Consider the following 23477-nt stretch of genomic DNA (forward strand, 5'->3'; position numbering starts at 1 on the left):
TGAAAAACGAATTTTCTGTACAATATAGCGTACCGTCTAAACGATGATCGTTATGAAAAAAAAAAGTTACTCCGACATCGTTAATCGTACGATCGGGCGAATTATCGTTCTGTGTAAACGTAGAAATAGAGCAGTTCATCCGAGACTAAATGAGGGTAAAAGCACTTGTGTGCCCTCACAGATTATTAAAATTTATCAGCACATTTAATGAGACATTTGACACGTCTGGTTACTTGCTGGAGCCAGGTTGTGTCGTGATCCACTTACAGTAATTTCAGGTAATATAACTACTCCCATAAACAATCACGCGTCAAAATCATCATCATCAAAATTGTCATATCATATTATATCTACAGTGCATAAAATACATTCTTGAAAGTTCAAGTGTCATAAAATCTCCAGTTTCAGTTTTTTTCCCCTTTTCTCCAATGCAAAGCACATAGAAAATGTAAATAAAAATAAAAAGTAGGAGAGTAGGTCGTAAAACAGGGAGCAAGAGGGACCTTTCAGCTCGTGAAACTTAGGAGCTGATATACAGTACCTAGAATGTCCTTGCAGATTACATTATATAGGCAGGACAGTGAGGGTCGAACATTGTTACAAAATTATTAAGGAGGAACATAGTGTCCCTGAACATTATGTTGAAGTACACAATAGTAGTCCAGTTTTATGGCGTAGAATGGCTGAGCAACAGTATGTGTATGTAAGCTTGCCATGCTCTTCTTGTTACAGTATATTACCAGTTACTTATGCTATACAAAATGAAGCATGTACAAGCGGTATTGATTGTACATGAGGAGTATGTGAAAAAGATTAGGCAGTGTCACAGAATTCGTGAACTATCACACCATATGCAAGAAACATGATTTTATCAAGGGGTAGGAGTTAAAAAAAATACCTCCACACCAGGACCACATTTTACCACCACAGAGATAATACCACCACACTGTTATTAAAGCAGTTATCCAGTGAAAATATTTTTCTTTCAAATCAACTTGTGTCAGAAAGTTAGATACATTTGTAATTTACCTCTATTAAAAAATCTCGTGTTCCAGTACTTATTAGCTGCTGTATGTCATGCAGGAAATGTTGTTTTATTTTCAGTCTGACATGGTGCTCTCTGCTGACATCTCTGGCCGAGACAGGAACTGTCCAGTGCAGGAGAGGTTTTCTATGGGAACTTTCTGACAAGTTGATTTGAAAGAAAAATATTTTCGCTGGATAACCCCTTTAAATGAAAGACACTATACACATACCAATATTACCACCATACAATGAACATATAGTGGTATATACCTGTTCTACATGGGCTCTGCACACAGTATAAGTGATTACAGTGCAGGTGCATCCAGTGATAACAGGTGGCGTATTCTCTGATAGCATTTGTTCGCTTTTCTTATATTTGTCATTGGGCCTGGACCACTATGATGGCTTCTTCCAACCACAACTGCAGGGTTTGCCATGTAGGTGTCTTTGGTTCCTCACTTTTCTAGCACCCTACCCACTTATTCTCCACCTTCTACACAAACTTTACATTCTGTTTCCCCACAATACTGTCACAATATTATTAGTGATACTACTGACAATACTATCCTGTGTCTGGTGCTGCCCCCAGTATTCTCATCACTATAGTTCTCCACACATTAATCACTACAGGTGTCCTACACAGTGCTGAATTGTGGCATCAGGACATTAACATTGCCCTTAGAGCCTCCATACCGTAACAGTGTACCCAGGGCCGTATTTACCACTAGGCACCCGTGGTCCGGTGCCTAGGGCAGCACCTTGCAGAGGGGCAGCACCAGGGAGCAGCGGGACAGAAAAAAATAATTTTTTTGTTTTTATTTTTTTAGTTTCCCTCCTCCCATTCAGACTTGCCAGTGTCTTTTCCAGGGGGGTGGGGGGTATGATGGTATTGGTCAGGTCTGGTATCGCCAATAGGTGCGTGTAGATGGGGCGTCTTCAGGTTTAGTGCCTAGGGCAGCAGCAGCTGTTAATACAGCCCTGAGTGTACCCCATTGTGTGCACACAAATTATTACTGCCCCCTTAGTGCTCCACACACACGAAGTGTCCCTTTATTGTCCCACCATACACAAAGGCCTAGATTTATTTAAGTGTGTAAAATAGAAACTGATGTAAACCAATCACAGCTCAGCTTACAAAATGAAACCTGAGCTGTGATTGGTGCCGCTCGGAGATGTGGCAGTGCTGTTACATATAATTTTACTGCTAAGTTACTGCTTCCTCGCATCCCCTCATAAAAAATTGTATCTCTATATAGCGTGGTTGGGAGTAGGGGTTCTGTTACCTAACCTATTTGGTATACCACTTTTTGGCATACAGTTTTTGCTGTTCAGTATACTGGGTGATGGTATTTTTCAGTCATTATGTGGTAGAAATATTTGTTTTTGGTGTGGTGGTATTCAGTCCAGGGCTGGTTTTATGTTGGATGACGCCCTGTGGGGTATCATCTTTTGATGGTACACTGACAAATCGTTCACAAAATGATCGTACCATCCAGTATGGTGCTGAAATAATGTGGGATACAGTTGTGTAACTGACAATATTATACAGCACTGGCATTATTACATAATATGTGATGATGTGATAGATGATATGGTGATAGAGGCTAGATAGAGAGCACGCAGGATAGAAACTTTCAGTCCATTATAGTCTATGTGTAAATGTGGTGGCTCTTCGGCTGGCCAGGGAATAGAGCGCAATATCACACTCTCTCTCTAGCTGTGCTCTCTCCCCAGCTGTTTCTAAGCAGTAAGACTCACTGCGATCAATAACTTCTGATGTCTGATGACATGACAAAAGTCTTTGCAAATGACAGTAAAACTTTAAATGAAAACATAAAGAAACTGGAAGGTGACTCTTTTCCTGACAAACTTGAGGAACGGGTGTAGCTACATTTTTATGTGACCAACATTGACCATCTAATCTAGATGCCTTAAAGTGTACCTATCATGTAAAGTGTACCTATCATGTAAAGTGTACCTAAGATTCCAACAATTATCTGACATGTCAGAAGTTTGCATCGTTGTGAGTCTGGGTACTGAGACCCCCTACCTCTGTCCCCTCATCTCTGCTCTAAACTTCTATAGCGAGCAGTCTACGGAATTATAATAAAAGTCTATGCAAGTTCCAGCAAGTCTGTATACAGGGGCGTAACTAGAAATGGCTGGGCCCCATAGCAAACTTTTGATTGGGGCCCCCACCCCCTCAATCGACCACTACGCCATCAACACACTCAGCTCTACACAGGTTCTGTACACCATATAAATTACAGTACAGTTATATTAAGTGACTCACAGGGGACGTCTTCTCTGATCGGAGTTGTTTCCTTCATTTTCTTCTTCATCCTTCCTGGGCCATAAGAACTTCTCCGAGCCACGAATCCACAGAATCTGCCAGAGAAACATATTAGGCTCCTCACTATGGCACCATCCTCATCTCTATACAAACTGCACATCTGTATTGGCCCCTTTACCCCCTTGTTTAGTGGATAGCCCTGACACTATGTGATCCCCTTATAGTATATGCCCCTCTGTGTATTCCCCCTTACCGATGCCACCCTTGTTGGCCCCTTATAAATTACCCCCCGTGTTGTCCATCCCCCTTAAAGATGGTCCCCCATGTTGTCCCCCTATAGATGAACTCTCATTTGGTCCCCTTATAAATGCCCCCTCATGGTGTCGCCCTATAGATGGCCCCCTGTATTATCCCCCTATGTATACCTCCCTGTATAATCCACCATAGATTGGCACCCCTGTATTATCCCCCATAGATGGCCCCCTGTATATCCCCCATAGATGGCCCCCTGTATATCCCCCATAGAAGGCCCCCTCTATATCCCCCATAGATGGCCCCCTGTATATCCCACATAGATGGCCCCCTGTATATCCCCCATAGATGGCCCCCTGTATATTCCCAATAGATGTCCCCCCTGTATTATCCCCCATAGATGGCCCCCCTGTATATCCCCCATAGATGTCCCCCCTGTATATCCCCCATAGATGGCCCCCTGTATTATCCCCCTATATATACCCCCCTGTATATCCCCCATAGATGGCCCCCCTGTATTATCCCCCATAGATGGCCCCCTGTATATCCCCCATAGATGGCCCCCTGTATATCCCCCATAGATGGCCCCATGTATATCCCCCATAGATGTCCCCCCTGTATATCCCCCATAGATGGCCCCCTGTATTATCCCCCTATATATCCCCCATAGATGGCCCCCCTGTATTATCCCCCATAGATGGCCCCCTGTATATCCCCCACAGATGGCCCCCTGTATATCCCCCATAGATGGCCCCCTGTATATCCCCCATAGATGGCCCCCTGTATATCCCCCATAGATGGCCCCCTGTATATCCCCCATAGATGGCCCCCTGTATTATCCCCCTATATATCCCCCATAGATGGCCCCCCTGTATTATCCCCCATAGATGGCCCCCTGTATATCCCCCATAGATGGCCCCCTGTATATCCCCCATAGATGGCCCCCTCTATATCCCCCATAGATGGCCCCCTGTATATCCCCCATAGATGGCCCCCTGTATATCCCCCATAGATGCCCCCCCTGTATATCCCCCATAGATGTCCCCCTGTATATTCCCAATAGATGTCCCCCCTGTATTATCCCCCATAGATGGCCCCCCTGTATATCCCCCATAGATGTCCCCCCTGTATATCCCCCATAGATGGCCCCCTGTATTATCCCCCTATATATACCCCCCTGTATATCCCCCATAGATGGCCCCCCTGTATATCCCCCATAGATTTCCCCCCTGTATATCCCCCATAGATTTCCCCCCTGTATATCCCCCATAGATGTCCCCCCTGTATATCCCCCATAGATGGCCCCCTGTATATCCCCCATAGATGTCCCCCCTGTATATCCCCCATAGATGGGCCCCCTGTATATCCCCCATAGATGGCCCCCCTGTATATCCCTCATAGATGGCCCCCTGTATATACCCCATAGATGGCCCCACCCTGTATTATCCCCCTTTGCAAAGCAGATAGAAAATTAAAAAAAACACAACTCACCTAACTCCCCCGTCGGCTGTCTTCTCCTCTTCTCCCGGGGGGGCGTCCTGGGGATTCCCAGGCAGCACAGGTGTCGGGCTCAGAGTGGCTCAGTGTCCGCCGGGGCAAGTACTTCCGGCGCAGGGTGCATCTTTAACAAGTGCTCCTGTGCCGGAGGTACAGGCTGGGGGCGGACGCTGAGCTCACCGGTACCTGTGCTGCCGGGACAGCAATACGGTGGCAAGGGGGGGGGCAGCATCCCTGGAAGCACCGGTACCAGTGAGCTCAGAGTCCGCCCCTAGCCTGTACACAGGAACGCTTGTTAGTGCTTGAAGTCCCTGCGCCAGAAGTACTTACCCTGGCCCCCGGCGGACGCCAAGTCACTCCGAGCCTGTCACCTGTGCTGCCTGGGAATCCCCATGGCACCCCTGGACCCAGGGGCGTAGCTAATGTCTCCTGGGCCCTGGTGCGAGAGGCCAACTTGCCCCCCCCCCTCCTTTCACGACCAAGTGATGCTATTGGTGTGTGTGTATAAATATTATATATATATATATATATACACCAAGACAGATATTACCAATAACACCAGCATATTGGAAGAGAAAGTATTATCACCGTACATATTACTGCCATACTGTTACCGACCAAATCCTGTATACTGAGACCAATATTACCAGTAATACCAGTATATAGGAAGGAAACATTACTGCCACACCACAACCATCACCACCATATTGTTACTGACCAAATCCAGTACACTAAATCGCCTCATCCAGTCATATAGAGGTGGCCCCAGCTCTACACAGGTTCTATACACCATATACATTACAGTGCAGTTATATCAGGTGACTCACAGGGGAAGTCTTTTCTGATCGGAGTTCTTTCCTTTTCATCTTCTCCATCAGTCCTGGGCCGTTATGAGAACTTCTCCGAGCCACGAATCCACAGAATCTGTCAGACAGACATATTAGTCTCCTCACTCTGGCACCATCCTTATCTCTATACACACTGCACATCTGTACTGTCCCCTTTACACCCTCATTTAGTGGGTAGCCCTAACTCTATGTGACCCCCTAATAATATATGCCCCCCTCTGTGTATTCCCTCTACCTATGTTGCCCCCCCCCCCAAATAGATGGCCCCTCTCCCCCCATGTTGCCCTCCTTATAGATGGCCCCCTCTCCCCCCACCCTCCCTTATAGATGGCCTCCTCTCCCCCCCACCCTCATAGATGCCCCCTCTTCCCCCCCACCCTCATAGATGCCCCCTCTTCCCCCCCCACCCTCATAGATGCCCCCTCTTCCCCCCCACCCTCATAGATGCTTCCTCTTCCCCCCATCCTCATAGATGCCCCCTCTTCCCCCCCCCACCCTCATAGATGCCCCCTCTTCCCCCCCACCCTCATAGATGCCCCCTCTTTCCCCCCACCCTCATAGATGCCCCCTCTCCCCCCCACCCTCATAGATGCCCCCTCTTCCCCCCCTCCATATAGATGCCCCCTCTTCCCCCCCACCCTCATAGATGGTCCCCTTTCCCCCCACCCTCATAGAAGCCCCCTCTTCCCCCCCACCCTCATAGATGCCCCCTCTTCCCCCCCACCCTCATAGATGCCCCCCTCCTTCCCCCCCACCCTCATAGATGCCCCCTCTTTCCCCCCACCCTCATAGATGCCCCCTGCTTCCCCCCACCCGCATAGATGCCCCCCTCCTTCCCCCCACCCTCATAGATGGCCCCCTCCTTCCCCCCACCCTCATAGATGGCCCCCTCCTTCCCCCCACCCTCATAGATGGCCCCCTCCTTCCCCCCACCCTCATAGATGCCCCCCTCCTTCCCCCCACCCTCATAGATGCCCCCCTCCTTCCCCCCACCCTCATAGATGCCCCCTCTTTCCCCCCACCCTCATAGATGCCCCCCTCTTTCCCCCCACCCTCATAGATGCCCCCCTCCTTCCCCCCACCCTCATAGATGCCCCCCTCATAGATGCCCCCCTCCTTCCCCCCACCCTGCAGGCTGATAAAAAAAAAAAAAAAAACTTAACTCACCTGACAACGCGCTCCCACGTTGATTCTCCTCCTGGTCTGTCCCCGGCTGCTGTGCGGCTGCCGGGGGTGTCGCGTCTTATCCCCGGCAGCGGGCATCCCAGAGCTCCGGCAGCGCGCCGGAACCGGAAGTCAGGGCCCAAGGCGCGCAGGGAGTTCTGGGATGCGCGCGCTGCCGGGGATAAGATGCGACACCCCCGGCAGCCGCGCAGAGGGGCCCGCGGGCCCCCCTTCGTGGCCACTGCCTGGACCCCAAACAGCTGTAGCACCCGGGAGGCCTGCTCGGCCGCCGGGTGCTACAGGCTATGTGAGCCCCGTAGCGGCCGCTACGGCGGTAGTTCCGCCACTGTCTGTATACAAGAAGTCTCACAGTCTTCAGCAGTGTGGATGTGTGATTTTCATTTATATTATAATCACAGTAAATAACAAACAGACATGTGTTGACATAGATGTGAAAGGTGTGAAAAGAATTGTATATTAATTTACTGTCTATTGAAAGCAACAATGAGCAGGTCTATGCCGCTATTGCTATTTTTGAGTCCAAGTGTACATCAGACTGATACAATGCATTTGGAAAGTCTCTAGACCCTTTCACTTTTTGTTATGTTACAGTCTTGTTGTTTTTCATAAAAAGTACGTTGGGTGAACATAGCTGAAATCTGCACTCTTCTCTCCAGCAGGAATGGAGAATCTCCAGCCCCATACCAGTAAGCAAAGGGGATCTCCTCTCCACGATCGCATCGCAGGGGGGAGATCCCCCCACTAGACACCAGGGAGAGGGGCACTTAATACATTTAAATGCAACTGTCAGTTTTGACAGCTGCATTTAAATGTATAATTAGTGGGTGCGGCAATTGGACTGCGCCTGCTAATAGCCGCGGTCTTGGGCTGGAGATAGCAGCTGGGATCGCGGCAGTTTAGACCAGGGTCAGGACGTACAGTTACGTTCTGATGCAGGAAGGGGTTAAAGGGGAACTCCAGCGATATTTTTTTTCCTATCAAATCAACTGCTGTCAAAAAGTTATATAGATTTGTAAATTACATCTATTTAAAAAAAACAATCTTCCAGTCAGTTGCTGTGTGTCCTGTAGAAAGTGGTGTATTCTTTCCAGTCTGGGGAGCAGAAGAGGTTTTCTATGGGGATTTGCTACTGATCTGGACAGTTCCTGATATGGACAGAGGTGGCAGGAGAGAGCACTATGTTAGACTCGAAAGAATAACTTCCTGCAAAGCATACAACAGCTGATAAGTACTAAAAGACTTGATATTTTTTAGTAGAATTATATTACAAATCTCTGGTACTTTCTGACACCAATTGATTTGAAAGAAAGACATTTTCACTGGAGTACCCCTTTAACAATCATACTGCCACTAGTCACACGGTTTATATAACTGTATGTTCTTAGCAAAATTGATAACTGTAGTTTAACAATCCAATATTTTAGCAGTAATGATGTATGATTATTTTCATTTATACTGTATTATAATCACAGTATCACACACACTGACATGTGCTGATAGATGTGAAAGGTTTGAAAAGACAAATCAATGATTAGTGAAAGCAGCAATGAGCAGGTCTATACAGGCCTGCAATACCTGTGATGCTGGAAAGTCCATATTCACTACATAAAGTAACAACTGTGTATGAAACATTCAGAATTGTAACTTTTTATAGCACCATCTTTTATTAAACAAAAAATGGATGAGCGTCTTATGATCTTGTTCCTTGTAGAGTGACGATGGTACAGTCCAACTGTAGGACATGTGTTGACACACCATTGGTATTTATAGTTGCATCATTTCTTGTAAAAGTTCATACTTCACGGGGAGAGATTCTTCACATCAGGGCCGGGACAAAGGGTAGGCCAGGGTAGGCGATGGCCTAGGGCGCCATCTAGTGGTGAGTTACAGGGGGCGCAATTTCAATCTCCAAAAAAAAAAAAATTACTACAGGCTCCTGTACTCCTGGTGGCCTCAGAGTGCTACCCCTCCCTGCTCACCTTCAGCATCCTCATGTCCTCCCACTCTCTCCCCTCCTGGGCAGGCAGTGTGAATATCCCCTCACCCCGAGCAGGATCATTGCTCTGCCCTGAAGATGGCCTGCAAGGACCTGCTAGGACCTTTCACTCGGACTAGAGGCTCCGCCCCCTCCTCACCATGTGACCTCCTCACTATCTGACTGCTGGAGGCCGTGCCGACTGCTGGGGCTGCTGTCTGGTGAGTTCACTGACTGACTCTTATCATCCTGTAGGTGTAGGGAGGCTGGGAGAGGGAGGTCACCTAGGTCACAGGGCTGCCCCATATAACACTGCCCCATATCCCTGCACTGCTCCTCTATACACAGCACTTCCCATATTGTTCCCCAACCTGTGGGTCACCAGCTGCTCCAAAACTACAACAGTCACAGCATGATAGGAGTTGTAGCCCTGCCACAGCTTGGGACCCACAGGTTGGTGAACACATGTGTTTATTATGTACAGGCTGATTCTCCTGACACTGGTGCTTTATATCCTTATTGTATTGGGTCCTTGTACTGGGTCAGGCAGGATCAGTATATGATGTGTATATGGCGCTGTGACTGTGCTGTCATGGTATAGGGGAGGTGTATGTGGCAGGATCAGTATATGATGTGTATATGGCGCTGTGCTGTCATGGTATAGGGGAGGTGTATGTGGCAGGATCAGTATATGATGTGTATATGGCGCTGTGACTGTGCTGTCATGGTATAGGGGAGGTGTATGTGGCAGGATCAGTATATGATGTGTATATGGCGCTGTGACTGTGCTGTCATGGTATAGGGGAGGTGTATGTGGCAGGATCAGTATATGATGTGTATATGGCGCTGTGACTGTGCTGTCATGGTATAGGGGAGGTGTATGTGGCAGGATCAGTATATGATGTGTATATGGCGCTGTGCTGTCATGGTATAGGGGAGGTGTATGTGGCAGGATCAGTATATGATGTGTATATGGCGCTGTGACTGTGCTGTCATGGTATAGGGGAGGTGTATGTGGTAGGATCAGTATATGATGTGTATATGGCGCTGTGACTGTGCTATCATGGTATAGGGGAGGTGTATGTGGCAGGATCAGTATATGATGTGTATATGGCGCTGTGACTGCTGTCATGGTATAGGGGAGGTGTATGTGGTAGGATCAGTATATGATGTGTATATGGCGCTGTGACTGTGCTGTCATGGTATAGGGGAGGTGTATGTGGCGGGATCAGTATATGATGTGTATATGGCGCTGTGACTGTGCTGTCATGGTATAGGGGAGGTGTATGTGGTAGGATCAGTATATGATGTGTATATGGCGCTGTGACTGTGCTGTCATGGTATAGGGGAGGTGTATGTGGCAGGATCAGTATATGATGTGTATATGGCGCTGTGACTGTGCTGTCATGGTATAGGGGAGGTGTATGTGGCAGGATCAGTATATGATGTGTATATGGTGCTGTGACTGTGCTGTCATGGTATAGGGGAGGTGTATGTGGCAGGATCAGTATATGATGTGTATATGGCGCTGTGCTGTCATGGTATAGGGGAGGTGTATGTGGCAGGATCAGTATATGATGTGTATATGGCGCTGTGACTGTGCTGTCATGGTATAGGGGAGGTGTATGTGGTAGGATCAGTATATGATGTGTATATGGCGCTGTGACTGTGCTATCATGGTATAGGGGAGGTGTATGTGGCAGGATCAGTATATGATGTGTATATGGCGCTGTGACTGCTGTCATGGTATAGGGGAGGTGTATGTGGTAGGATCAGTATATGATGTGTATATGGCGCTGTGACTGTGCTGTCATGGTATAGGGGAGGTGTATGTGGCAGGATCAGTATATGATGTGTATATGGCGCTGTGACTGTGCTGTCATGGTATAGGGGAGGTGTATGTGGTAGGATCAGTATATGATGTGTATATGGCGCTGTGACTGTGCTGTCATGGTATAGGGGAGGTGTATGTGGCAGGATCAGTATATGATGTGTATATGGCGCTGTGACTGCTGTCATGGTATAGGGGAGGTGTATGTGGCAGGATCAGTATATGATGTGTATATGGTGCTGTGACTGTGCTGTCATGGTATAGGGGAGGTGTATGTGGCAGGATCAGTATATGATGTGTATATGGCGCTGTGACTGTGCTGTCATGGTATAGGGGAGGTGTATGTGGCAGGATCAGTATATGATGTGTATATGGCGCTGTGACTGTGCGGTCATGGTATAGGGGAGGTGTATGTGGCAGGATCAGTATATGATGTGTATATGTGACTGTGCTGTCATGGTATAGGGGAGGTGTATGTGGCAGGATCAGTATATGATGTGTATATGGCGCTGTGACTGTGCTGTCATGGTATAGGGGAGGTGTATGTGGCAGGATCAGTATATGATGTGTATATGGCGCTGTGACTGTGCTGTCATGGTATAGGGGAGGTGTATGTGGCAGGATCAGTATATGATGTGTATATGGCGCTGTGCTGTCATGGTATAGGGGAGGTGTATGTGGCAGGATCAGTATATGATGTGTATATGGCGCTGTGACTGTGCTGTCATGGTATAGGGGAGGTGTATGTGGCGGGATCAGTATATGATGTGTATATGGAGCTGTGACTGTGCTGTCATGGTATAGGGGAGGTGTATGTGGCGGGATCAGTATATGATGTGTATATGGCGCTGTGACTGTGCTGTCATGGTATAGGGGAGGTGTATGTGGCAGGATCAGTATATGATGTGTATATGGCGCTGTGCTGTTGTAAAAAACTAATAACCGGTAACCCCATCTATAACATCTAACCTTATTAATGGCTGAATGGATCATATTATCTTTGGCATTAGTGGAATCAAATTATTATCATCCAAGATATATCTACACTGTATTACAGTCTCATTCTCTTCTCCACTCTCACATTGAGTATAGGGCTGAACTCTCACCTAGTAATTTCTTGACCTCCAAAATGGTGGATGACTGGAAGTCCTAATATGGTCGTGTCTAAATGGTCACGTGGGTAATGTATGGATCATAGTGAGATATAGCTACGTGTCCAGCTTGACCAATCCACTTGGAGCTTTGCCAGTATACCATTTTTGGGATATAAGTTGTACTGGGTGTAACCATATTTGGGCATAAGTGTATATATTTTCCTGGTCAGGAGAGTATATAGACTTAGAAGGTTAGTTGGTTGGGGGGTCTTTTGTATACCATCTTTCAAGAGAAGCCTCCACGCACATCTGGGGTTTATTAGCCCCCACCTCAGGAATTCACCCAAGGAAGTTCTTTGTTCTCTAGCCAAATCTTCAGTCACCATTGGAAAGAGACTACATTCCCATCATTTTTGGGACTCTGAGACTTGAACCACAGAGACATTCTAAGACATTTGTAAGACTATTGCCTTATTTCTCTTATGACTGATATCCTGTTTATATGATATTTGTACCTCCTTTGGTGAAGAATTAAACCCACCATATTTTTACCTACAAGTTTTCTTCTGCCGTCCTGGATCATTCAAATTTCCCTCCAAAGCACACTTTTCCTTCTTTTTTAAACCTCATCCTTATTACAGCTGTCATGGTATAGGGGAGGTGTATGTGGCAGGATCAGTATATGATGTGTATATGGCGCTGTGACTGTGCGGTCATGGTATAGGGGAGGCTCCTGTGCTGCATCATTTTCTCTGTTCCTGAAGTCTGTAACGCTGTATATTCCTGTTATACCTATAGCACAATGTGCACCATCATTATACCCGAGGGGCCTGGTGTGTGACACCTAAATTCTCAGGATGCCATGTGTGACACTACTACATTCAGGTGGCATGGTGTGTTACAGTCAGGGGGTACAGTATACACGGTCCTGTTACAGTCAGGGGGTACAGTATACACGGTCCTGTTACATTCAGGGGGTACAGTATACATGGTCCTGTTACAGTCAGGGGGACAGTATACACGGTCCTGTTACATTCAGGGGGTACAGTATACACGGTCCTGTTACATTCAGGGGGTACAGTATACATGGTCCTGTTACAGTCAGGGGGTACAGTATACACGGTCCTGTTACAGTCAGGGGGTACAGTATACATGGTCCTGTTACAGTAAGGGGTACAGTATACACGGTCCTGTTACAGTCAGGGGGTACAGTATACATGGTCCTGTTACAGTCAGGGGGTACAGTATACATGGTCCTGTTACAGTAAGGGGTACAGTATACATGGTCCTGTTATAGTCAGCGTGTACAGTATACACGGTCCTGTTACAGTCAGGGGGTACAGTATACACGGTCCTGTTACAGTCAGGGGGTACAGTATACATGGTCCTGTTACAGTCAGGGGGTACAGTATACACGGTCCTGTTACAGTCAGGGGGTACAGTATACATGGTCCTGTTACAGTAAGGGGTACAGTATACATGGTCCTGTTACAGTCAGCGGGTACAGTATACATGGTCCTGTTACAGTCAGGGGGTACAGTATACATGGTCCTGTTACAGTCAGGGGGTACAGTATACATGACCCCCACATACAGTATAGCCTCCTGGCTGTCCCCGCATAGCGTACAGTCTATTCTGGGGGGGGGGGGGGGGGGGGGGGGGGGGGGCGCCATTTGTCTTCTCTGCCTAGGGCACCAAAACTCCTTGTCCCGGCCATGCTTCACATACATGTGAGGTGTCTGCACATAAATACAGCAATCAGTCATAACATTAAGACTGCAGTGGTACCTCGGTTTAAGAGTAACTTGTATTAAAGGGGTAGTGCGGCATTTAACTTTTATTCACTAAATAACACATATTACAAAGTTATACAACTTTGTAATGTGTGGTATTTAGGTGAATGGCCCCCTTCCCTGTTTTCCCCCCACCCCGGAAGTATTGGTGCATTAAATTTACGTGTTCGCTGTCGACCCCGGCCGCCATCTTGTGTTGACGACGTCATCTTCAGGAGGCCGGCCGAACTGCTCCAGCCGTCCCTCAGGCCGGCCCCCCCTTCTGCCACGTCATCAGCTGCTCAGCCGCGATTGGCTGGGCATAACTGTGCTCAGCCCTAGTGCATCCTAGTGACATGACCTCCCTACACAGGAACCCGGCCCTCCACATGATGTAAAATAAAGACCACTTTCCTTCATAGCTCCAGTTCTGATGCCCAAGTGTCCATTGCAATCAGGAGGACAGAGACCAGCATAGGAATTATGACCAGTCTGTGGCTATGCAGCCCCATATACAGCAAGCTGGTATTTTTCTGACACCTTTCTATAGTAGCCAGCATTATTTTCAAGCAATGTATGCTACAATAGCTCTTTTGTGAAATCAGAAGGGCTAGCCTTAGTTTTAAAGCAAATTTTTTGGCACTGACGACCCCTCCCCCCCAAACCACTGGTACCATTGCGTTGCCAGCTGGCCAATCCATGTCAGGTCCGGGGTCTGCTTCTCTCCTGATGCTGACACGTACATGGAACAGAACATTTATTCTGGTACTGAAGTGTCAAAGAGGCGGGACCCACAGCATCTGTGCCCTAGGCCTGCATCACCTCTCTCTTCTTCAGAGGTTCATGATAAGCCGTACCAGGGCAGTGGCTAAGAAGATAAAAGACGGGGAAAAAGGAGAGAGGCACTGCAGGCCTAGGGCACTTTTGGGCTCCCACGACCTTGTTGCCAATTCATTAGTCCTTCCTTGGACCAGTTTGGTAAGTACTAACCACTGCATACCAGAAACACGACTAAAGATCTGTCATGCTAGGAATGCTCTTACCCAGTATCTTCCCGTTACAATATGACCTATGGACATGTCGTTCAGATGCCAAAAGATGTCCTGTCCTGTTTTGTACACTGTATGGTACAGTCTCATGTATAAGGGTGATTGTACCATTTTTTATAATTTTTTGCTTAAAGGGGTAGTGCAGCGTTTAGCATTTATTCACTAAATAACACACATTACAAAGTTATACAACTTTTTAATGTGTGTTTTTTAAGTGAATGCCCCCCTTCCCCATGTTCCCCCCACCCCGGAAGTGTGGTGCAGTATACTTACTCAATTGCTGTCGATCCCGGCCGCCATCTTGGGTCGTGACATCATCTTCAAGAGACCGGCTGGACTGCTTCAGCCATCCCTCATGCCTGCCCCCCTCTGCCACGTCATCAGCTGCTTAGCCGCGATTGGCTGAGCATAATTATGATGGCGGCCGGGGTCGACAGCAATTGAGTAAGTATACTGCACCACACTTCTGAGGTGGGGGGAACACGGGGAAGGAGGCCATTCACTTAAATAACACACATTACAAAGTTGTATAACTTTGTAATGTGTGTTATTTAGTGAATAAATGTTAAACACCACACTACCCCTTTAATGCCATGGGGGGGGGGGGGGGGGGGGGGGGGCACAACAAAACATACACTTACCTCCCTGGCTTCAGTTCCTGTTGTGCTAACACTTTCAGGTTTAGGACCTGATGTAGTAGACGTACTCAGCGGAAGAGGCGGGACACAACTACAGCCACTATTTGACTGAGCGGGCCTGCTGCAGAACCTCCTGAGACGAATCAGCACAACTGGAGCCAGAGCCAACCCCCGCGCATAGCACAGAAAGGGATCCTGGCCAGACAACCCCTTTTATGCAACCACTAAAACTGTGTCCATAGGCAACTAAGTATATGCTTTTCGGTTTACTATTCACTCTCCAGTTTTGTAGTCAGTGGTAGAAACTACAATATAAAGTCACCTACACGGTAAGGATGGATAGGTAATGCTCTATGCTTTCACAATGCACAAATCATTGCACACCGCATTTCTTTACAATGACTGCTGTATATTTTATCCCATATAGAAGACAACTAGGGTCACTGTATCTGCAGCAAGACCTTTTTATCCACTGTCTTCCTTCCAGCACGGCACGGCCCCTGAGGAGTCAGGCGGTTCACACAAGAGCCTGCAGTACTGAGCACAGGACCGCATCACGTGACAGTACACCGTATACTCTGCAGCTTAGCGATCTGAGCGCTCCGATTGGTGGAGACCTGCAGCCGTTAGCCAATCAGAAAGCCTTGAAAACCCGGGAATCCTGAGAGCAGAACGCTGAGCGCGTCTCCGCCTGAGGAGGTTTTCCACCAGCTTCACCTCACTGCACCGCGCTGCGGACTGACCCCAGCAGTGTAGTTCTGTAGGTAATGCAGTGTAACCCGATGTAGTGATGGACGGGGGACTACGTTTTCGGCTCTACACGGACAGAGATTGTTACTACTAGACAGTACCTTCAGGCACAAAAGAGAAGCGTTCCCACCCCTCCAGAACAGTGCCAGCTAGTGGCCGATTACAAAACTACAACTCGCTCATTGCTGCATAGGATATCAACCCATAGTGTTCCAGTCACAATGCTTCCACATACATAGTGTCAGCCACTTCCCATATAGTCAAAAACATGGCTACACGGTGTGCCAGCCACTACTTTACTACATTGCCATCAACAGTGCCCCATAAAACTGAATGGTATGGGGGGATTCATGCTATTTAGCCCCTATTATGATGTTCCTACAGAGTTCCACACAGTGAATACAATATACTGATGTCTAACCGTTAGACTATGTTCCCACTACGTGAAGAGGCTGTCCAGTATGGGGAAAGTCGTCCGTCTATTGATAATGAAGGCCGCTAATAATGGTCATGATGGTTATTTGCGGTGGTCAATATTAACAGTTTCCGCCTTCTCCTTCTCTTATAATCCCATAGTGGAAACATTTCCTTAAAGGGGTTGTTCACCCAATTTCTTTAATTTCAAATCAACCGGTGCCAGATATTTGCAATTTACTTCTATAAAAAAAAAAAATCTTGAGTCTTCCAGTACTTATCAGCTGCTGTATGTCCTGCAGGGAGGGATGTATTCCCTCCAGTCTGACACATTGCTTTCTGATGCCACCTCTGTCCATGACAGGAGCTGTCCAGAGTAGTAGTAGATCTCCATAGAAAACCTCTCCTGCTCTCCAGACGGGGAAAAGACTGTACCACTCGCTGCAGGACACATATTTTATAATAGAAGTAAATTACAAATCTCTAGCAACGGTTAATCTGAAAGAAAATAAAAACTTCACACGTACCAGATCCGCAGCAGAATTCACGCTGCGAGTTTGCAGCAAAATCCACTGTGGATCATGGTAGTGTGAAATGAATGGGTCAAATACCCGCAGCAGAATTTTAAGGGGTTATCCAGTGCTACAAAAACATGGCCACTTTCCCCCTACTGTTGTCTCCAGATTGGGTGGGGTTTTGAAACTCCGTTCCATTGAAGTAAATGGAGCTTAATTGCAAACTGCACCTGAACTGGAGACAACAGTAGGGGGAAAAGTGGCCATGTTTTTGTAGCGCTGGATAACCCCTTTAATTCCATTGCCAGTATGTGACCCGGCCCCTTTAACCCCCCCACAGCCCGCAGGCTTACAAATCCCGCTGCGGATATGTAAATCCATGGACTTTCACACTACCAGGATCCGAGCAGATTTCTCTCCAAACTTGCAGCGTGAAATCTGCTGCGGATCTGTACGTGTGAAGGCATCCTTAAAGGGGTTATCCAGCGCTACAAAAACATGGCCACTTTCCCCCCTACTGTTGTCTCCAATTCAGGTGCAGTTTGCAATTAAGCTCCATTTACTTCAATGGAACTGAGTTTCAAAACCCTACCCAAACTGAAGACAACAGTAGGGGGAAAGTGGCCATGTTTTTGTAGCACTGGATAACCCCTTTAAGGTTACAAACCCACTTGGCGGGTCTGCAGCGAGTCTCCATGCTGCGTTTTTGCAGCGAGACTCACTGCAGATCCCGGCCCTATGCTTTTAATGGCAGACAAACACGCAGCAGGGATGTACATCCCTGCTGCGAGTTTGTCTGCAGCCCACCCCATTAACCCCCCGGCTGCCGGAGCTGATACTTCACCTGATCCAGGTGAAGTATATGCTCCAGCCAGCCGCCCGCAGCCCCGGCCGCCCGATCGCCCCCCCGCAGCCCCGGCCGCCCCCCCCCCCCGCAGCCCCGGCCGCCCGATCGCCCCCCCCCGCAGCCCCGGCCGCCCGATCGCCCCCCCCCCGCAGCACCGATCGCACGCCCCCCCGCAGCACCGATCGGTGCGATCGGTGCTGCGGGGGGGGCGTTCGGGCGGCTGGCTGGGACATCGGGAACCGCCGGAGCCGGGATCAGGTGAAGTATCAGCTCCGGCGGCCGGGGGGTTAATGGGGAGGGCTGCAGACAAACTCGCAGCAGGGATGTACATCCCTGCTGCGTGTTTGTCTGCCATTAAAAGCATAGGGCCGGGATCTGCAGCGAGTCTCGCTGCAAAAACGCAGCATGGAGACTCGCTGCAGACCCGCCAAGTGGGTTTGTAACCTAAAGTCAATAATGACTTTCTGTTTGTGCTTACATGAAAAGCTGACACAGTCAGTTTGACGGAGGACGCCTGATATTTGTACACTGCATACGTGATAATGTGTCATCAGACATTATCCTTATTTCACCCCCTCCCACACTATCACACACAAACTTTCTGGCTTACCTACATATAGGCGATTGTGAGGAGCACAGAAGTTTACAGCAGCTCATGTGCAGAAAATAGGGTAAAAAAAGCTAAAATAAAATATTGACATTTATCAATATTTATCAAAATCTGGTTTCATCAACAACAAAAAAATGTCCTATTGCCATAAATAGGTCTGTGCAAATACAATCTAATAATAGCAAATCCACTTTTTAAACCTTTGCATTAGTGACTATACATATACGTCCTTTCTGTGCAGACGACATACGTAGAGGGAGCAGGAGCTAAGTTTCCTCCAAGGGCTGTGGTTGCTTGCAGCTGTCAGCAGCCGACATCTCTGATCAGGGCCAATTCATTACCTAGATGCTGTGGTCAATGGTGACCATGGCATTAAGGCTGTTAGACTGCGTGTTACAATAACTTTTGACATACAGTGGTGCACCCCTCACTTGATGTGAACTCACGGGTGTGTTCATTGGTTGATGATCCCTCTGTGTAGTAAGGCCCTAGCACTTGGACATTCTGTCATATTATCCACATATTTGCATGGAACTAGCCTAGTAATGTTTAATAATTTAATGTTTAATAATGTTTAATAATTAATGTAATGTTTATTATCTTGGATTACGGCAGAAAATAATTCTATGGAGATTCTTTCTGAATGTGGGGAACGAAGTCCGAGAAGCATGAAGATGGCGATGGCTCTCCGTCTAAAAAAAGCCCAGTGTTTACAGATTATGACAGTGATGAAACAGTGGTGGATGATTCCATCCTTGGCAGCGATGAGGAAAACGATCATTTATGCCTCAAAAGGTTTTCAATTCTTTTGTCCCTTACATTTTGGTAATTGGATATTATATATGTTATGTAAGTGATTAAAAACTTAGTGATTTGTGTCACAGTGCTCTACACTTGGTTCCTGCAGCTAAAAATATGGAAAATAAAAGAAAAATTAAAAAAAAAAATATTGACTACAGGGTGTTACTTTTAACCTTGTCAAAATGGCTTTTTTCTACAGATTAAGTGTCAATTTATGATGTAATACACCCAGGGCCTTATTAACAACTGCTCCTGCCCTAGGTACTAAACCTGAAGACGCCCCACCTTCACTCACCAATTAGCATCATTATTTTCTAATTTCTGAACATCATATTGATATCTGATCAGTCTTAGACCGTGTTCCCACATTTACTGTACATCAGCACATGCAGCTGAAACCAGACCCTCATACGGTAACTAATAGGTGTATGACCAATAATCCTGGTAACACCATATGACTACTGAGGAAGAAATGGGAGCGTGGTTTCGGCCACATGCATTTTTCTACATGTAGAAACATTGTCTGAATCGCGTTTTTAATGTTTTTTAACTACTTAAAACATAAACAAATTTTCACATTGAATCAATGATTAGAGCCGTCTGCATATTATCTGAAGGAATTCTCACCACAGGATAGGTAGGTAATAGCTCCAGGCGTCACATTTAACACCGCCATACTGTGACTGGATAACAACGACATACTGTGACTGGATAGCAACACCATACTGTGACTGGATAACACCGTAATACCAGGCCTGACCACAACCAACATACCCCCTCGAAAAGACACCAGAATTACTGGCAAGTCTGAACGGGAGGTAGGAGACTAAAAAAAATAAAACAAAAAAGTTGTTATCTTCCCCCTGCTCCTTCATGCTGCCCCCCCCTGCAAGGTGCTTCCCTACGGCCCACAATACACCCCCTTGACAAAGGCAATGGTAGCGTGAAGCTGTCAATTTGGCCCAGTTTTGTCAATCTCAGTAAAACAAAAACTGGCGTAATATGCTTATAGCAACAAGTCACAGACCAGGTTTCATATCTTAAAGGGGTTATCCGTGCAGGTAAAATATATGTTGAATCACATTATGATTATTATTATTATCTTTTCAGTCTCCTTTCCCAAATTCTGAGCTGCTGCTTTCTGCTGAAGACACAGAAAAGTGTATGTGAGCTGTTCATTCCGTCTCCACTCTGAACCTCTTCCTCCTTTCTGAGACTGCTCATGTAAACAACATCCCTGGCTGGCTGATTCAGAGTTCAGAGACAGCTGGCCAGGGACGCTGTTTACATGAGCTGTTTTAAAAGAGAGGAAGGAGCAGGGGAAAACAGAGTGAACAGCTCACACAGTTTTTTGTGTCTTCAGCAGAAAGCAGCAGTTCAGAACTTGGGAAAGGAGTCTGAAAATGTAATAACACATTTGGAACAAAATGTTAGTCTGCAGGGGTGTGGATGATGCAATATGTATTTCACCTGAGCAGAATACCCTTTTAAGGAGGCCTGGTAAAATTAAACCTCAGTAGTGATTGGTACCCATAAGCAAATTATATCAGTTTTTGTTTACTCTCTACGGTATCATAGCCCAGGAAGGGAGCTGTCTCGTAATTTTGAAGGCCGCAAATAATAATCATGATCATTATTCACAGCTGTGCTTATAACAAGAAGGCTGCTTTCCCTCGCTATGATCCCGTAGTCGGAACATAACCTTATTCCTATAAGGAATAACAACACTAACTTTCTTTCTTTCCTGCAAGTATACCTTTTGAGACGGGACGGAGTTTGTGAAATCACACCCGCAAGCGATCACCAATAGCTACTTTATGTCGCTAGAAAATCTTTACTGTAAAAGGGGGAATGTCTGATGTTATAAGACGTATTGCTGATTTTTTTATCTGTATTTTAAAGGATGTTTATAAATGGCCATGTTCCTACCACACCTGATGCTAGTGTATGTCCCCAAAAAAGTGTAGGTGAGTAACATACAATAACCTGTACCATTTTTTTTTGTGGTTTTTAGTGTGTGCATGAATTTACAAAATAACTCCCAACGGCTATTTTCACACTAAGGCTACATTCACACGTCCATTGTTCTGTCTGCAATTGCAGGCATGCAATCGCGGACAGAAAATAGGACCAATTTTATTTAATGGCCCCTTCACCCGTCCATACGCTAATGAAGTGGCACGGAGCACTACAGATGCACATTCGTAGTGCGGTCCGTGGCTGCAGGTCCACAGTTGAAGGCTGCACTACGGATGTGTGAGTGTAGCCCCAGTAAAAAAAGAGGGAAAGGGCGCCTGTTTTTTCCTTTTAAAATGACGTCCGTTATTACCACATTTTAATTGACATCAGTGGAATGCATTGAAGACAATGGAATGACAACCACCCAATGCACACAGTGTAATTAATAATAGATGTTGTTTGCACAGATGGCAATTTAAAAGGGTATTCCGGGAAAAATGAGCTTTTTCCCTATCCACAGGTTAGGTGAAAAATAGGAGATAGCGGGGGGTCGAACCCCTGAATGTTCATGACAATTATTCGCAGATGTTTTTTGCAAAAAACAGATAACAGTCAAGGGGGCACAGTAAGGGGGCCACAGGTGAGCTCAGGGGCAGCGGGGGGCACACAGGTGACCTGGGAGCAGGGAGACACTGATCAGCAGCAGCTGTCAGTGTCCTCCCTCACTTCAGTGGACTGGGTTAGAAGGGTTAACCCAGCCCATTGAAGAGACGGAGGACACATCATCCCGACACGGAGGGTGGGGGCCAGGAGCAGAGAGTGATGATGGTTTGGAGTGAGATTTGATGATTCTATGCGTTTGGTGGGGGTGAATGCACCTAGCTAACAACAAAACTGTGCACAATCCGTAATGAATTGATATTGGAAAGATGGAAAGCTATGGTTGGGCAATGTATTATTGAAAAAAAAAATGGGGGAATACCTCTTTGAAGGGGTTATCCAGCGCTAAAAAAACATGGCCACTTTCCTCCCTTCTCTAGTCTCCAGTTCAGGTGTGGTTTGTAATTAAGCTCCATTTACTTCAATGGAACTGAGTTTCAAAACCCACCCAAACTGAAGACAAGAGTGGGGGAAAATGGCCATGTTTTTGCAGCGTTGGATAACCCTTTTAGGACCTGGGGTTTAACTGCTGATCTTCAGGGTGCCTTGGGCCCAATTAAAATATAATAAGATGTAGGTAGCCTGACTACAAGCATGGCACCATACCATGCCCCCATACTCATTTATTATCCTTTATCCTTCCCATGTGTGTCTCCCCCCACCAAACTGGTGTATATCGGTTAATTCCAGCAGTAAAGTGTTAATTTCCTAATTGTATGTTTCTTGGCGTCATGTTTTGAGTTCTGCGTCGCTTGCTGTTTTGTTATACCGCTTGTTCACGTTGGTGCTAAAAATTCAATAAAAAGATTTATAAAAAAAAAGGGCCTAAATTATAATAATGTTCCAACAACCATCATTGTAATTTAAACACGAAAACTAGAAATGACGTCATTTTAAAAAATAAAATAAGAAAAGAGAAAACATCATGTGAACACAGCCGACGTGTTTGCTATAGACATATAAATTCACAGTGTCATGTATCTTTATTAGCAAATAGAACCAACCTGTTTGTTAACAAAGATACCTAGGTACAGTAGATATTCAATACATATTTATCTAATTATATAGCAAACACACCAGAGGGGAGATTTATGAAAGGGTGTAAATATACACCTAGTGTAAACTGCCCACAGCAACCAATCACAGCTCAGCTTTCAGCTCTGGTATATTTACACCCTTCATAAATCTCCCCCTAGAAGTTTCTTGGGTGTATGTTCAGCCACCTCCTCCCCAGCTGTTTTTAAAAAAATGTTGGACCCCGGACTTCTCTTTTAATGTTTTTTAGAAGTTAGGAGACATACTAACTTTCTACATGACTATCTCTAGGTATACAGTCTCCAGAAATACATGTTATTTCTAAATCTGACCCAGCAGCACACATAGACAGTATGGAAACTAATACAGGACAGGTATGATTCATGGTATACAAGGATGTACAATGTACAGTATATATGTATGTGA

The 23477-nt window shown here is 46.5% G+C and overlaps 1 protein-coding gene across 8 annotated transcripts in view; it reads left to right on the forward strand.

The window, feature by feature from the left end:
- ANKRD31 (ankyrin repeat domain 31) overlaps positions 1 to 23477 on the forward strand; it is a 159345-nt gene that overhangs the window by 5250 nt on the left and 130618 nt on the right. For 3 of the 8 annotated variants that reach the window (XM_069962781.1, XM_069962785.1, XM_069962788.1), the window contains exons 1-4: positions 15892 to 16224; positions 19212 to 19421; positions 21300 to 21364; positions 23343 to 23425. In XM_069962781.1, the coding sequence (XP_069818882.1) occupies positions 19240 to 19421; positions 21300 to 21364; positions 23343 to 23425 (330 nt within the window). In that variant the 5' untranslated portion in view covers positions 15892 to 16224; positions 19212 to 19239. Of the gene's footprint in view, positions 1 to 9051; positions 9298 to 15891; positions 16225 to 19211; positions 19422 to 21299; positions 21365 to 23342; positions 23426 to 23477 lie in introns of those variants that run through there. The other 5 variants (XM_069962783.1, XM_069962782.1, XM_069962786.1 and 2 more) reach the window with 5 other exon arrangements.

Source organism: Dendropsophus ebraccatus, chromosome 3, assembly GCF_027789765.1.
Source record: "Dendropsophus ebraccatus isolate aDenEbr1 chromosome 3, aDenEbr1.pat, whole genome shotgun sequence".
NCBI lineage: Eukaryota > Metazoa > Chordata > Amphibia > Anura > Hylidae > Dendropsophus > Dendropsophus ebraccatus.